Source organism: Numida meleagris, chromosome 1, assembly GCF_002078875.1.
Source record: "Numida meleagris isolate 19003 breed g44 Domestic line chromosome 1, NumMel1.0, whole genome shotgun sequence".
Lineage (NCBI taxonomy): Eukaryota > Metazoa > Chordata > Aves > Galliformes > Numididae > Numida > Numida meleagris.
Window position 1 is genome coordinate 55,807,696 of NC_034409.1, and position 17,947 is coordinate 55,825,642.

Below are 17,947 nucleotides of genomic sequence, written 5' to 3' on the forward strand. Positions count from 1 at the left end.
AGAAAGAAAGAAAGAAAGAAAGAAAGAAAGAAAGAAAGAAAGAAAGAAAGAAAGAAAGAAAGAAAGAAAGAAAGAAGGAAAGAAAGAAAGAAAGAAAGAAAGAAAGAAAGAAAGAAAGAAAGAAAGAAAGAAAGAAAGAAAGAAAGAAAGAAAGAAGGAAAGAATGAAAGAAGGAAAGAAAGAAGGAAAGAAAGAAAGAAAGAAAGAAAGAAAGGAAAGAAAGAAAGAAAGGAAAGAAAGAAAGAAAAAGGAAGGCAAAACAAAATGACAGAAAAGGTGGGTTTTTTGATGCTGTTGACAATTAGGAAGGTTAACCTCCCTTTCTACTACTGGGCCATCTCTCCTTGTCCCAGTCTGCTACCTCAGTGTCAACAGTGCTTACCATGTTGTGTGTGTCGCATTTGTCTGCCTACTTGGACCTGCTAGCCTATACCACAGGCTTCTAGTCACTTCCTACCCATCACTTTCTACATATGCATATAGCTGAAGAATGTACAAACAAGGACATCCTCTGAAAAACGGATATATTCATGCCCAAAGCAATGAGATACTGCAGATGCACATCACACAACAGATAATATAGATGGGATATAAGGAAAAGGTGTTTTAGGATAAGGGCACCGAGGCACTGAAATAGGTTGCCCAGAGAGGTGGTGGATGCCCCGTCCCTGGGAACACCCAAGATCAGGCTGGAGGGGCTCTGGGCACCTGATCTAGCTATGGGTGTCCCTGTTCATTGCAGGGGAGTTGAACTAGATGGCCTTTAAGGCTCCCATCCAACTAAAACAATTCTTTGATTTTATGATTTCAGTGGGCTTGTTTCTGAGTCTATGGTCATGGTACTGAACATGGGCTTGGACTAAGATTCCTGCAAGTGGGTCCCTACTGTGATGCTGAATAGATTTGATAGTTATTGGATTTCATATTCACAAATAATTCACATTAAGTCTTTGCTAAAATTCATCAATCTGAATTCATTCTAGTGCATGTAGTAGGGATTCCCTCAAGTCTGAAACAGCCATGAAGAGCTGATTCTTCTGTTCCATGGAACAGAGAAATGAAACTCTGTTTTATGTTCATCACAAAAATGTAGCAAGATTACCTGCCTTGACATAACTTGTCTTAGTGTGGACTCCATCTTTCCAAATAACAAAATAGACCTTGACCGTTTGTTTGTTCAGATTTATTTATTTATTCCACTTGTCGTCTTGTATCTATCTATAACTTTCCATCATTCTCTCAAAGGGAAAAAACTGGAACACAGGAAGCTCCATACAAACACAAGGAAGAACTTCTTTCCTGTGAGGGTGACAGAGAGTTGGAACAAGATGCCCAGAGAGGCTGTGGATTTTACTTCTCTGAAGATATTCAAGACCCATTTGGACATCTATCTGCTGTAGGGAACATGCTTTATCAGAGGGTTGAGCTCAGTGATTCAGAGGTCCCTTCCAACCCCTACATTCTGTGATTCTGTGATTCCCTTTGGTGACTCTTTCCAAACCAAGTCTGGGCTGGTTTATACTGACTCTTGGTGAAACCTTTTCCGAATTCCTTCTTACACTTGTGGCTCTCCATGGCTGACATTCCATGCAAGGACACATACATCTTTTGCAATTCTTCTGCATCCTCTACGCTCCTTTTCTTCCTTTATCTTCTTCATTTTTCTACGTCCAGACACATATTCCAGTGTGACGTTCACATGGCTGACTCCTGTCTCATGCTTCTTTTATGTTTGGCCTCTGTTATCTTTTTGCCTGATGTAATGAGCTGTGCCTCCTGCTCTCTGACCTCTTGAATACAACCCAAAAGGCCCTGCTAAAAGACAAACACCCCAGCTGCTGTGCTGTGCCCCATGTCTGGCACACGATGAGAGGCTCCTGGAGAACATCTGATCTCCGATCATGTGGAGCGATCCCTGATGGGCAGCCCACCTGATGCTGAACGCACACAGCCATAGGAAGGCTGAGCCAGAGACAAAGCACAGATGTGCAGGAACAAAAGCGGTGGCTGGTGTTGCTCAGGAGGAGGGAGAAGGGCTGCTAATTCAAAGCATGTTGCTCATCCCCAGTGGGCACAGATAAAAACAATATGCTGAAGTGCTGCTATGGGGACCCAGAGAGGCTGGCTAGTCCATATGTCAGAAGAGGGTGGGTGGGTGGGTGGGGGGTGTGGAGTGAGAACGCCCCTTTGGCTCAGCATCCAGGGGAGGGAGCTGGAGAAGGGAATGGGTTTGCCTTGCTTGCTCCACTTTAAATACCTTTGCACAGAGCTCTGGCCACTGTGGTAAAGTTGGAAGGCTTCACCTGCAGCCTCTCTGTGTGAGCATCGTCTCCTCTGCACCATGGATGCGCAGCACTGCAAGATGAACGGAGACTCTTTCCAGGTGAGCAGTGGGGCCTATCCCTAACTGTAACCTTAACCCTAACTCTAACCTTCACCCCACATGCTTGAAAATCTTGTTTTCTGCTCTTCAGGATGCCCATGTTGGGAGAAAACAATGTGCATGTCTCATGCTTTGCAGTCCTTGGTTGCCACCGTTGTCCCTTTTGGCAGCCAGTGGTGTTAGCTGTGCTCGCAGATGTGCAGTGGGAATGAAAATGAAAATGTTACAAAAGGGGAAAAGAAGGAGAGGTGACAGAGAACACGTATCCTTGCATATACGGCAAATAGAAGAAGCAGCAGAAAAGACCAGCAGCTAATTAGAGGTCTCTCAAACCTGAGTAATGAAAGTAAGCTGTTAAAGTAAAGCAGCTGAAGTTGTGTGCTCCTGTGGCAGAGACATTTGTTAACTTTTGGCACTCTGACAACCCTTTATTTATGTTTACTGACTTACTTTGAACTCTTTGTCTTGGAAAATTCAGGAAAGTGCTGAAATCCATGACTTTTGGTTACAGGCACTGCACTTACTGCAGGAGCAAGTGACGCTAATTTGAGGACAGCATAGTTAATTATTCGGACAACATTCTGTCCTGCACAATGCCTCTGATGCCAGAGAAAAACTGGAAAAGATGTGCAAAAAGGGCTTCATTTTCCAAAAGTGTTAGAAACACAGCAGCCAAGAAACCACGGTTTCCTACTGCTCTGTGTGCTGGGGCTGAATTTCCCCCTAAATTTGCCAGTGTTTCACCATGTTACTTGTCCAGGTTGCTTAATTGCTTTGCCATGGTGAGATTTGTGGGAGCTGAGCATTTAATGCCATAAGAAAATGGACTCTAAATGGCTTGGAAACTAGTTCCATTTTCAGAAGTAACTTAGGAATCTTATTTTCTCTGAAATATTTTTTCCTTTATTTTTTCTCTACTGTTTAGTACATTTACTAATTCTGGAACTTAAAACAGAGAGGTGAAACTTTACTCACTCTGAAACTGCAGGCAAAACTTTCTTTAGCTTCAGCAGTTCTGAAGTTTGCTCTGAAGGGCTTTACTTAACCAGCTCAGAAATGTATTAGAAGGCTGGCAGGTCTGTGTTATTGTCCTCCAGTAAGCCATGTGTATTAGAAGGGCAATGTCAATGCCTGCATGAAGTCGTTAATGAAAAACATAGATTTGTATTGCACTCAGGCAAACTGTCCTTGCATCTACACATCACTGATGTAAGAGATAGTGCTAGGTCCAGAAATGGATGTACCTATTTGTCAATTTGTTCTTATTTTACTTCCTGGAAAAAGAGACTCAGAGCTGATTTTTTTCTCCCACACATTCATAGCTCACACATGCATGTCACACAGGCAGTATTTCAATGATAATGAAACAATTTGTTCAACTCTTAATCATCATCGCAGAAGTAAAAGAGTAGAATTGACCCAAAGCTGCAATTCATCTCTGTATGAGGTTGAAAGACAAGAAATCAGAGTTGGAACTGAGAATGGATAAACTGTGATCAATAGTATAAAAATATGCATATGTAGTACAAAAAGTTCAGCAATAGATTTGGGTCCCTGCGTTTATGTTGATGTGTTGGTTCCAGCATATACTGCCTCCACATATATATATATAGATAAGGTCAGGGTACCAGTTGGGAAATCCATCCTTTTAATCTTCTTTCATCTTGCACTGAAAACCTCTGCCTCTGTGGACAGACTCAAACATGCACTAATTTTTGAACAAAGACCTCCCAGTGAACTACATTCAGATGCAGATGTGCAAAGTTAAATAAGTGTCATCATGTTCGCACAATTAGCGCTCAGTCCCTTCTGCAATGTGCCTTATTTTTAACCACCAACACAAATAAATTCACAAGAGTGGGAAACTGAGAGAAAACAGCCTAAAAGTGTCTATTCTCAGCAAATCCAGGCTACTGACCAATGAGAACATATCTGCATTGGAAAGAAGTCTTCTGAGGCATGGAGGGCAATCTTACGGCGTAAAGAGATCAATTAATATCAAAATTACTCTGGAAATGAAACCAGGTAGAAAAATCTGCTGTCACTCTTTGACAGTGAATACTCACATTAGCAGCAGCATAAAAGACAGCCTGAAGAATCAGCAATTATGTATTTTACAGAAGAAGATAATTCATTACAACGCTGCCTTGGGAAATGTAGTCCCACCAAGAGCTTTAAGGCTTCCAAGCATCTGGATTTCATCATTAAGGTCTACTACAAACACTGCCTTTGCTGTTTTTAAGGACAATATAGGGAACTGAAACTCTTTATACTCTGATTTATATGTTAAATTTAGCAATAGCTATAATGAGGACAGATTCTGACTGAAATTGTCAATCCCAATACAGAAAAACTGGAAGAATAGATATTTGAGTTAGGTCTTGACCTAGGACTTGTTACATCAGCACCTTTCTGTGTTACAAATGTCTGGTGTGATCTTTGAAATGCCATCCAGAGGTCATTTGTCCAAGGCCAGCAGAAGTTAGAAAACACAAATAAGATCATATTGTGAGTTCCAAAAGTTTGTGGTGGTTGAACTTCAAATTACACCGATATTAGGAACGTTAAGCAACTCTGGAAATCTCAGCAGGCCCTTACCTGCCATGTCAGGTACCCAGCTAAGTATAAAATCTAGCCCACCTTCAAGGCTGAGCTTCATATTCCTAAAGTAGTAAAACAGCTCATTCCCACGTAGTAAGGGTTATGTGAAAAGAAACATATGTTCTAAGACATGCAAAGACATTATGGTAAGAAGAACCATGAAAATAATTAAAATAAATTTTCCTCATGCTTAGGGGTACTGGCAATTTTGTTTTGAAATTTGCAGAGCAGAAAGTCAGTAAGAGTCATGAACAAACACAAATAAAACATTTCTTACTCTAACAAAGTCTTTACTGCAGGATTTATGAAAATTTAACATTTGTTGCAACATTTCTTCTCCTCTCCTTTTTTTCCCAATTATTTTATTTTTAAACCACTTTGCAAATCCCTCTTGTGAATACTACCTCTTGTGATGAAATCTGGAAGGTGTGAACATAACTGAAGGGCAACACAGGTCATGGCTGGCATCTCTGCACAGAGCTCATCTGTGTTGCTCTGTTTATCCTGAGCATTAATGAGAATGAAACTGGGAGGTGTTTCACTGCAGCCAAAACCAAAGTAGAGTAATGTTTCCAGTTTTCCCTGAGCTTGATACACTTCAGAAGTGAAGCAGGGCAGAAATGGAGTGAGGCTATTTTCATTTTTGACTACTTTCCTCACACACGGGACTTAATTTAAGAGAATGGACATGTCTCTACCATCATAAATAAGAGCAGCCCCAAAGCTGTTCTCTTTCCCCTGGAAGCAACAGTTGTTTAAATCCTATTTAAAACATCTTTATGTTCTCCTTATGTTGCTAATGCAGTGCAAAAGAGCAGAGGAGAAAAGCAAAACTGACCCCTGGGGTGAATTTAAAGATTTTCTTTCTCACTTCTTTCAGGAATCCATGTACATTGAAGAGTCCTCAAACAAAAATGGTGTGATTTCTTTGATTTTCTCTTTGAAAGAAGAAGTTGGGGCACTGGCTAAAGTTCTGCGCACATTTGAGGTAAATATTTTTCTTCATGAGACCCAACCATGGCTTTATTTTTTCCCATTGCAGCAGCATTTGCTCTGCATGTTCTCAATTCTATTTGATTGCCACTGCGGCGTTCTTTTTTTTCTGGAGTTGAAAACACTTGAAGTCCTGGAACAGGAGTTGCCTTTTTAAGCTAAAAGCTTGATTTCAGGGTTTTCATTTAAAACCTCCACCTTTAACTGACATGAGGGTGAAAAAAATGCATTTTTCTACATTTAAGAAGGAAGTATTCCATTGTAGCAGCTAAAGTAAGAGGTAGAAGTGAACAGGGCAATAACTTGAGATTGACATTTGAGTAGGTATTTGTATAGTGAAGACAGACAAATATAATCTGAGCATGAGCCATGTGGAATAAAGCATTTCTATGTGGAGGAGTAACTGTCCTCTTAGCTCCTTCCCACCTCTGTAACTCTGACATAAATGAACCCACCACAGAATAATAGAATGGCCTGGGTTGAAAAGGACCATAATGATCATCTAGTTTCAACCCCCCTGATGAGTGCAGAGTTGCCAACCACTAGACCAGGCTGCCCAGAGCCACGTCCAGCCTGGCCTTGAGTGCCTCCAGGGACGGGGCATCCACAACCTCCCTGGGCAACCTGTTCCAGTGCGTCACCACCCTCTGAGTGAAAAACTTCCTCCTAATATCTAACCTAAATCTCCCCTGTCTCAGTTTATAGAATCCACCATCTCCCGCTATTGGAACACCATTTCCCCTACTGGTACTTCTACAGAGAGGGGTAGGGGGAACCTCCAAAACAGTATCAGAAAGGCACTGTTTTGCATTTTGTTCACTCCCAAGGAACATAGGATTTTGTACTGGCTTATTTTGGAAAGCTTTATGGGAAAAAAGAAGCCATTTACCTTCCAGGATGTGTGCATGTTCATTCTTACAGAAATATTTCCCAGATGTCACGGATGCTGTTTAATAAGCATGAAATCCTTGCAATTCAGGATTGCTGTGTTGCAACACATACAGCTATGTGCTCTGTGCTCCCAAGCAAATACTCTGCTCCCAAGCAAGTACACTCTGTCATATTGGTTTTGCAACTTAAAGAAAAACAAACAACACGTTATCATGTGTTTGTTGTGTCGGAAGGCAGTTCTTTCTGTAGAACACCGTAAGTTGTGGCATGCATACTTTCCATTTATAAACTGAACTGACAAAGAAACGGAATATTTGTGTTCTACTACTACAAATGAAAAATAATTATGAATTATAGGCCATATTTAATTCATCTTAATGAGTCAGAATTCATACTAATAACAACAGAGCTTGTCTAAATCTGTGAATTGACTGCTGCAATACAATCCTGCAAAATGTTGGCAGCATGTGTTTCTGCTAATGAAATAAGGAGGTCTGATGATAGTCTATCATTAAATGCATTACCATCCTCTAAGCAAATTATTATCAGTTTTAAAGGAAAGCTCTGGTATGGGAAGGAGATAAGTAGCTGCCTCAAGGATGTAACTCTTCTAGCCCCAAAGCAGGCACCTAAATGAGGCCAGCTAAATCATGGCTTTCAGCCATGACTCTGATGGCAGCCAAAAAGACAGAAACTCAGGTAAAGATGCCACCACTTTGGGTGGGTGGATCAATGACTGGACTAGATGATCTTAGCGATCTTTTCCAATCGTCTTATTGATTCTATAACTCTGTGATTCTTATCCCAATTAAGCCAATTCTTTCTCTGAAAATTTACAGCCTCCCCCCAGCACCAAGATTTACAAAAGACCTCATGTAGGTGCTCTAACGCAAGCTTTGCACTCTGTTGGCAACACAGTAGAGAAACTGATGGATCTCTCCTTGTATAAGAGTGAAGGGCTTCTATGTCTGAGACAACTTCTTGTATTCCACCCCTGCTTGATTAAAAAAAGCTATAAGACCCAAGTTAGTGGTAGGAGTTGGTCCAGAACCACTGCCGGTGGGCTCCTCTGTGGAGTGAGACCCCCCACCTTGTCCCAAGAGTTGGTTCTGGCCTAAGGAAATGTGTCAAGTTGGTCTGAGAGGGGTGGTACAGGGAGGAGATATGGGTGCGGCTCTTCTGTCTGTTGCTGCCTTGTGTAGTCGCTCAGAGAAGGAAGAAAGAAAACAAAAAACGGTAAAATGTAATCAGACTGTTCCCTAGAGCAGCAGCAGCAGCGCTGCAGCTGCCAGCCTTCGCTGTGGCTTAACCTGACTGGTAGCTAATCACCACACAGTCATTCACTCACTACTCCCTGCTTCCCAGTGGGATGGGAGAGTGTTTTGGGAAAAAAAAAAAAAAAAAAAAAAAAAAAAAAAAAAAAAAACAAAGTAGAACTCGTGGGCTGAGATAAAAACTATTTACTAAGAGAAAAGGATGATAGTTATAACTCTCTATGTATAAATATATGAGCACATATAACAAGTGATGCACAAGCAATTGCTCACCACCCCCCTAAGGAAGCCCAGCTAGTTCCCCAGAGAGTTGAAGAATGCCCGATGAACTCCCACACCCTTCAAAACTCCTTCCGCATGATGTCATACAGTACGGAATATCTGTTTGGCCAGTTTCAGTCAGCTGTCCTAATACTGTTCCCTCCCAGCTCCTTGGGCCATTTGCTGCGAATGAATGGCCTTGGCTCTGTGGAACACTGCTTAGCAGCAACTATAAACATCAGTGTGTTATCAACATTGTTTTTCTCCTAGAACCAGAACAGAGCATCATACCAGACACTCTGAAGGAAACAATTTCCCTAGCTAAAACTAGGACATCTCTGCAGAGAGATGAACCTCTGTGGCTACTTGCATCAAGGTTGGCCGTGCATGGTGAATTCAGAACACCTGGTCCTTACCAAGACTGTGTCTGTCCAAGCTGTCAGGGTTTCTCTGGAACTTGGGTGTGGGAACACAGGTGGAGAACAGCACTCTGCCTTCTCCTCCTCCCAGCTGGCTCTTGGGAATATAAAAGAGGCTGTGCTTCTAGCTCTGGGTCTGAGGATTTTGCCTCTTCTGTAGCTAACGTATAAATCTACTTGAGCCTGGAAGGGAGGAGATGGGGGATTAAAAGAGCTGTAAATATGAGAGTACTAAAAAGAAATCCTCTCTCAAGAGAGGGAGGAAAGCTCAGCAAGGTCCAGATTGAGAAATGAGGGCATGAGAATATACCCAAAGAAAGGAGAGACCTACCAGTGCCAGCAGCAACCAGGCTGCTTTTCTGTAAAGTAGATCTCCATGTGGACAAGGGGAGGTTCATTCTCTCCTTGGTTTAAGAGCTGAAGCAAAAATTTCAGTTATGTTGCAAGGGCTGTTATGTCATGCTTCCATGCTAGCTGCTCTGTGTGTATACTGGCATGTGGTAACGATTTGCTTTTTGGTTAAATAATCAAACCCAATTATTTTCACTTGGCAAGTTACTTTGTACATAGTCTTTATCCATCCCACTGTGGATGCAGCTTCCCTATGGGTCCTCACTGTGGTCTTGGGGGTAGCGTAGAGACAGCATAAACCCATCAGCAGAATCTGTGCACTGAATTTTAATAGGCCCTTCAGTGTACTAAGGCACTACTTTGTGCAGCCATACGCCATTTGTCTGGCTCATGGTGTTAGAAAAGATGATAACTAGGAAGCCAAAACAGGTATAAACATCTCAGTCTAAAACAGAACATCCCAGGTAAGCAAAATAACATGCTTAAAATCAGGAAGACAGAATAGTCATTGTGGAGTTCTCTTTCTTTTTTGATTCACTGGACAAGTCAGAAAAAGGTCAGAAAAAGGCAAAAATCTTCTAGATTTCTTATCAGTATTGAAAAAGCAAAGCAGAGAATATGGAGTTCAATCCAAAGTTACACTTGATGGAAATGTTTATCTTCTCTGTAGTGATAAAAGTCTATTGAAATTGAGATAACTTTTTAAAACAACAACAAAGTGCATTTTGAACGAAAAAACAAACAACAACAAAAACAACCTGACATTTCCAAATTTGAACATATCAATAAAAATATCAGAACTAAACTTTTCATGATATAAAAAAAGGAATTTATATGAATTTATAAATACATTTATTCCTCTGAGGTTCTTTCTTTGATGGAGAAAGAGTAGTAGCAGACATTTCAGCAGTAAAATGTGTCAAACATTGTGTTGTGAAATATTACAAATTTTCTCATCTCACCCTCAGGTGGGAGCCTTCCATCTTCTCTTCACTGACATGACCACCCCAAAACCAGAGCAGGAGTTCAGTACAGGGCCCAGCTTTCAGCCATGTTAATTCCAGTGAGTAGGGCTCTAGCTCAAAACGCCATTGATTTGCACCAAGTAGCACTCCTGCTTTCAGAATAAATTGCCCATGGGAGGAATGACTGGGAGTAACTGGCTGCCCTAAACGAGACCCTGAGCTTTCAGAGCCAGCAAAGATGACTGTGCTCTTTTTCTTTTTTTTTTTTGTAGTTTACTTTATTCAACAGAAAGTCCAAAGTGGCTGTTACCTCTTTATCCCTTGGGTAGGCATTGGCCCCATGGTGTTGTTTCTAAACCAGGAGAGGCAGACAGTCACTTTGGCCAGGCTATGAGCTGGAGTTGCCTGCGCTGATATGTGAACACACAGGCCTGCCTCTCCATCACAGCACAAATATGCACATCTACAACATCTTTTCCACTTGTGAACTCAGTGTCCCTGTCCCATGTTCTCAAGCTGGTTCCACCTCTTTCCAGGGCTAGGGGAGCAGGGCTTCGTGATCAAGTGAAACAACATGACATTTTATATAGAGGAATGCTCTTTTTCTAATTATGTGCAATGCCATATGCTTTCGTATCTGCTTTTTTGTGTGTTTTGTGGCTATATTACATTGAACACTTCATGCTAAACTTTGGTGCTGGAGAAGAAGTGCTGAGTGATGTAAACAAAGAGACAGATGCCAGTGGGGTCCCCTCTGGGTCCCTTAGTGTCCCAAAACTTGTTCATGCAGTGAAGACCATGGCAGATGTGAGTGAGAAAATGTAAAAGCTCTGTCTTTGGCTGAGAGTTGAATCCTTGGACAGTAAAGTTGAACACAAGTTCCTTAGTCTTCACTTTAGGAAGCTGTGGCTGAAAGCATCTCTGGAACTTCCTGACTTCCTTGAGCTATGAAAATTAGGCAGTGGATTTCTACTAGTTCTTCTACTAGTGAGCACCCTGATCTAGCTGTCTCTTTTCACTGAAGGGAAGTTGGACTAGATGACCTTTAAATGTTCCTTCCAACTCAAACAATTCTGTGATTCTATGACTCTTCTGAAAGTCTTTTCATTCAGGAAGCCCTGAACTAGCACATGGTAAGGGCTAAAAGAACGCATCACTTTTGTTGTTGTTCTTGTATAAGGAAATGCAAGAAGATCCTGATTCTGGAAGATTTCATTCAAGTTCTCACTGAATATTCATTAACCGTGCTATAGAGCTGTTGCTGGTCTTCATCTAGTAACAAGGTGGAATCTCCTGATGAAGCCAAACTTACTTAAGTCAATACTCACGTAAACAAGCTGGAGATGGATTACACAATGCTACTTAGTTTTAGCAACCATGTGCAGGAGCACTTAGTAATACAGAAGCAGAAGGAGATACAAATGCTACAGGAAGCATTAGTCCATAACATTTCCAGGAAGTACCCATCTCCACTCAAAGCTTCTCAGTGTAACCGTGAAAACACAACTTTTACAACAATCAGGTCATTAAACTACTTGAGGAAGGCAACACCTTCTGTTGCCAGTGACCTCCTCAAGATTGCTGATGTAGTGTAACATCAAACTGGCTGGATCCCAGTGGTGTGGGGCCATTGCAGTGTGGGAAACACTGTTAGGATGGTACAAATGGCATAATCTGGGGAAGAGGACAGAATTGCTCCATGGCCTCTGAGAGGAAGCCAAGATTTCCAGCTGTGTGGAAGGTAGGCAGGGAGACAGGCAATCTTTCTGTCTCCTCTACTGTCTCTGCTGTGAATTGACATCCATACTGACAAACCCTGCCATTCAAAAATCATGACTTGAACAAAATAGGCTTTGTTTCAACTTGTTTTTGAGCTCTGAGAACATCTCTTGAGATTTCTTTCTCTAATGGGAAGTGATAGAGATACAGTCAATTTGAATACTCTGTTAATGAAAGTTGAGATCTATTACCCCCAGGAGTGCAGATTGTAAGCTAAAAAGTAAGAAATTTTGAGAGACTTCTGATGATAACTTCAGGGGATCAGACAACACCATACTCTTCCGATCTTGGTTAAATGTTACAACTAAATGTTTCCCTCAGTCCTCAGGGCAGAATCTATTCTGTTATTCACACTTGCACTGCCTTGAATTAAATGCAAAGTGAGCTGCTACCCATCCTCTACCAGTACAGAAGCACTCCAGCAGGCATGCAGCTGTATCATGGAACACAATGAGAGACTCAACCTTTATGTTGGCCATACACCTGAGGAGAAGTAGGGAAACACCAACATGGTGCATGTTCTTCACAGCTGTAGTGGAAATAATGAGTCAAATTCAGCAAAGGAATGTCTAATCTCAAGCTTTGTGTTCAAGTGATTTCTATTAGCTCTAAAATAGTAAAGGCAGGAGAGACAAGTGTTAACAGTTTGGGTGTAAATCCAAGCTCAAACATATGACAGACCAGATCTTCCAAAACTTAGAGCTGGGTTCCAACAACAAAAATTAACTCAGAAATCTTGAAACTTCAAAAATGATTTGTCCTATCCTTGGGGTCACTTAGGCCAGGTTGGATGGGGCCCTGGGCAGCCTGATTTGGTAGGTGGCAGCCCTGCCCATGGCATAGGTTTGGAACTGGGTGGGCTTTGAGGTCTCTTCCAACCTTAGCCATTCTCTGATTCTATGATCTAGAATTTGTATTAGTTGTCTCTTGAGAACATATATTGTAAAGATTTCAAGCTCTACTAAAAACACAGAGATTGAAAATTGCTCAAAATAAAATAAAAAATCCCCCATCAGCCTTTCTCAGGTAGCCACTTGGCTTCAGAAGTTAGAGGTTTAAACAAAACATTGACTAATGTGAGAAACTTGATGCCGTTGCAGGATTTGACAGTACCAAATATAGTTTAGAGTGATGTGAAACTATGAACATTAAACACTAGATGGAGTACTTGGACTAGAATGAAATTGAGAGTTTTAAACAATGCTGGTAATGGAGCCACTGTAAGTATTTTGAAATTGGGGGTTTATTATCAGTGCACAGCATATGACAGCATGCTTCTATGAGAGAGACAGTTCAGGGGTGTACACTGCTGAATTCCTGCTTTGAAAACAGTCACCAGGAGGGCTCTCCCTTCAGCTGCTCTGCCACTGTGTCCTGAAGCCTCCACACAAGGAATTAATGGGGTAGTTTTGCATGTCACTGAGCTGCATGTGCCCCTTGAATAACAGCCGAAAAGGCTTCAGATCCTGCAGGAAAGCAGTTGTGCTCATCCTAGGTGTAAGGAAAGAGGTGACTCTCTCCTTATGATCCTTCTGTCCTGTAGTTCTTTTTTTGTTTTGTTTTGTTTTGCTTCTTTTTCACAGTCTCTTCTTTTTACATGATACTTTGGGAGACACTGATACTTCTGCTGCCTTGTGCCCACCCCATGGCTTGTCTCGTCATTCCCAATCCCAGCATAGTTCCCTCCATTTTGCAGGCACTGCTGGTTGTGCAGCTGCTCGCTGAGCCTGGTTGGAGAACTGGTACAGCTGACAAATCACCTGGCCAAAAATAAAGCTTGAGGTAACCAGTGGGATATCTCACACAACTGTGCTACCCCTGGCAGAGGGATGCTGAGTGGGGAAGAGAAGTAGGTTGTAACAGCTGCTGAAGAGAGACCCACATTATCACAACCTCTGCAACAAGTTGGACCCAGTTCTCTTGTGATACTATGCAGACACAGGGGATAATGCCCTGATACACCAGTGCAAAGTGAATGTAAAGCAGCACCTTGGTGTGTCTGGCCCACCCTTTGCACAGAGATGTGTTTTACTCTCTCTCTCCACCCCTGTGAATGGCTATGCCAAAGGGGTGCCAGCCCCGTGTTACTGCACCAATCTCCGTGGTGCGGTAGTGGTGAAAGGGCCCTGTGCCTGCCCTCTGTCAAAAGCTTTCCAGCTTGGAGTTGTTTGAATTTCCATCTCCTGGCCAATCTGCTGCCCAGTGCCTCATCGTGGACAGGGGACAATGTGCAGTCTGTTTGTGAACTGGGGCTTTGGAGGCCTAAAACAAATTGTCCTCAGGGCCCAGCACAGTGACAGCCATTCTCTGCCCGCAGACAGCCCCATGAGGACAGTATCTCTCCAGAGCAGCAGTTGGTGGTGAATGCGCTTTTGACCTTTTCAACTTATTGTATTGGTATCTAGCCAAACAATTTAAGTTCATCTGTAGCGTGTGACACTCAGAAAACAGAGGAATGACATGCATGCTGTTTCCTACAAAGTAATAAACTGCCTTTTGTGGTGGAGTGAATGAGGGCTTTGCTGCTGATGGCCAGATGCCCCCCTGCGCTGTGCAAGCACTGAGAGCAGCAAAGAAAATCTTAAAGTCCTTGAGAAGCTCAAGCTAGAGGGAGGTAGAGAAAAAAAACTTCCCTCTTTCTTCCCTGTAGGTCACCAATGGATCCTTGCAGCATTTCTTCACGGATGAAATCCTGACCCCACTGCAGGGGGTTGATACTGACACTAGTGGGGCCATCATTTCACCCCATGTAGTCTGGGGTCTACTCAAGACTGAAAGCAGCAAAACAGCGGTGTCACCGTGGCTGCTGAGCACTGTGTGTCAGCTCCTCTGACTCCTCTGAGTTTACTCTTCAGGCCAAAATTTTCTCACAGGGTTAACTCTGCAAGAGACAGAAACTGTGGCCTAGCCATGGTTGTGCCTGTGGTGGCAGCCTGAAAGAAGGTCATCACTGACTAAAATCTGTTAAAATTGTTTTTTTTTAAAGAGTTTTCTGAAAAATATGGTATTAGCCTCTGATTGCTTTACTTTTATCATGCTTTACTTGTCTTGGTGACAACTGAGGTCCAATGCCAACTAGTCATATTGTTACAGCTATGGTTGCAAATAGTCCTTTTCTTCAGAGCTAGGAGGTGCTGCTGTTTGTAAGTGAAGGTCTTCGGTGAGACAGAACTCAACTTTCTGCACTAAAGAAAAGATTTCGTTGTTGTTGTGAAAGTGATCAGACTCTGGAGCAGTTTGCTCAGAGAGGCTGTAAAGTTTCTATCTGTGGAGATACTCAAAATCTGACTAAACACAATCCTGAGCAAACAGCTTTTGTGAAGTCTACTTGAGCGAGTGCTTGGATTAGATGATTTCCGTAGGTCCCATGCACCCTCATTGACTGCAATTCTTTGTTTTTGTGATTCTGTGATCTTACAATACCCACATTTTTATTTACACAAACCTGGCTATCTTTCTGGTGCAGATCCATGTTTCCTATTGGACCTGTGCCCAAAGCCTGCTCACAGACCTGGAAGTTGTGCGGGTGGCTTTGCAGATGACTCTGTTGGCTTGGCAGAAGTTTAGCTCACAGGGCAACCCACTCCTTGCTTTTCTGACCTCCTTTAAAAACACTCATAAATACAGCATTCACCTTCTGTTAAGAGGGAGAAACACTTTTATTTCCTATGTTGATCCTGGGGAAATGTTTTTGTCCACACAGAGGAGATCCCAATATGTACTTGCAGGACTGGAGTCACCGTTAACAGTACAAAGCCTATGTGCAACTTGCATCACTTTTTTCAAAGGTTTATGTAGTAATGGTTTTTATACTGCTGCTCTGCACAAGGGGGAATCCTACATCCTTCTCAGACTCCCTTTTCATTTCCCTCCCTGTTTTGAAAGCCTTCAGTCCAATGGCCATCAGAGTCAAGTCTCTGCTTTTGAGTAATTAGTACTATATGGTATAGGTAGTTGACTGACACGTATTTTAGCTAGTATTTATGTCGTATTCATTCCCTCAGACACTGTGTGACCAAAATCTATCTTTCTCTTAGGAAAAAGGCATAAATCTGACCCACATTGAATCCCGACCTTCTCGTCTCAATAAAGATGAGTATGAATTCTTCATTAACTTGGAAGGCAAGAATGTCCCAGCATTGGACAAGATCATCAAGTCCTTAAGAAATGATATTGGAGTAACAGTGCACGAGCTTTCACGAACAAAAAAGAAGGACACTGGTAAGGATACACTGGCAAAGACAATACTGACAAGGAATATTCCTATCACACACGTACATTATTTCCTTTTCCTCTAGCAAAGGTGTTAACCTTGGACCTGCATGGTTGTGACCCCCTTTCTCTGTCTACTTTGTCTGTATTGTAAGCTTTTTCATACAGATTTTTTCCGTATAGATTCCCATGCTCCATTTTTGGCCATGTTTTTGACTAGGTTTCCTGGTAACTGGTGTTACAATATTTTGTTCACATCAGCTTGGTTGTTGCCACATACAGTCTCTTAAAGACAGCCTTATTGCAGTAGGTTGGTTTACCAGTTGTTGCTCATTCGCTGACTCTTTATAAACTCTTCATTCAATGAATGCTTCCTACAAAGTCCAGCAGCCTTCCAGATATGTAGAATCATAGAATCAGCAAGGTTGGAAAAGACCTAAAAGATCATCCAGTCCAACCATCCACCTACCACCAATAACCCCACTAAACCATGTCTCTCAACACTATATGTAAACATTTTTTGAACACCTCCAGGGACGGTGACTCCACCACCTCCCTGGGCAGCCCATTCCAGCGCCTGACCACTCTTTCAGAAAAGTAGTACTTCCTAATGTCCAGCCTAAATCTCCCCTGGCACAACTTGAGGCCATTCCCCCTTGTCCTCTCACTAGTTATAAGAGAGAAGAGGCCAACCTCCAGCTCAGTACAACCTCCCTTCAGGTAGTTACAGAGAGCGATGAGGTCTCCCCTGAGCCTCCTCTTACTCCTTATGTACTCCTTATTCAGAAAAGATCAGCTGGTAAACGGCAGCATAACAAAACAAGTAGTGACATCAAAGCACAGTCTTCCACCTTGCCTTCCCTCCTGCTAAATGTCTTCACTACTGGAAGAAGTCCTGGAGGTGTCAGAAGTAATTCTGCCTTTGGAGGAAATAAGGAAAGATTTTCTGAGTTGTCACACTCCTAATTTTTGCTGGAGTTGAGACTGCCTTGTACAGTGGTGGCTCCCCAGCATCCAGTCTGAGACATACATAAATGCCTCTTCTGATAACAGATGTGGTTTTAATAGGATTTCAGACTTTAAATACTTTAGGTCTGGATCTTTCTCTTCCTTTCTAGGAACAACACTAAAGGACATTAATACCTTCATGAGATCAGTGCTGGTAATCCCTTTACCGTCTCTTTTGTGTCCTCCCCATGACATTACATTTGAAGATGAAAACAAAGTTGGCAAATATTCTTTGGAGTCAGTTCTCTCCATTCATGAGATGGAGGGACAAAGGATTGATTAGGTGATTTATGGTCATGTCAAATAAAAGATGTTCTCTCTTTAGGACTTTTTTTTACTTCCAGGAGAAAGCTGAAGGACCTAGCAGGTTTACCATTGCTTTTGTTTTTCTAATTGTTGTTACGAAGGTGTTAAAATTATATATAAACCTAGACCAGAGTTGGATAGAGATGCAGCTCTAAATATCAGCCAGAAAGTTTTTGTGACTGAAATTCTGACCTCACAGAAGTCAAAACGCCCATGGTCTGCTGGTCTGCTGTGGGATTAGATTTCTCTGCATGTTAATGTGTTGATCAAAGCATTTTTTGAGCTAGATTATCCTAGTGTGTGAGTGCTGAAGAAAGGAACTTGATCCCCTTCCTTCTGGGAGGATAACTTGTGTTTATTTCTTAGTTCTAATAACTGAGAAATAGTATAAACTGGGACCAACTTATTGCCAAGGAGAGAGAGGAGGACTGATATTTCTTCTTGCTCTTTCCCTTTTTCTTTTCTTCTTTCAATTTCAACTTCTCTCATGAGTAGTAAGGGCCC

General features: G+C 42.1%; 1 protein-coding gene across 1 annotated transcript in view; it reads left to right on the forward strand.

The window, feature by feature from the left end:
* Positions 2,234-17,947, forward strand: part of PAH (phenylalanine hydroxylase) — a 35,509-nt gene continuing 19,795 nt past the window's right edge. Inside the window, exons 1-3 of the mRNA XM_021384478.1 lie at positions 2,234-2,383; positions 5,865-5,972; positions 15,955-16,138. Coding sequence (XP_021240153.1) covers positions 2,342-2,383; positions 5,865-5,972; positions 15,955-16,138 — 334 coding nt within the window. The 5' untranslated portion in view covers positions 2,234-2,341. The remainder of the gene's footprint in view (positions 2,384-5,864; positions 5,973-15,954; positions 16,139-17,947) is intronic.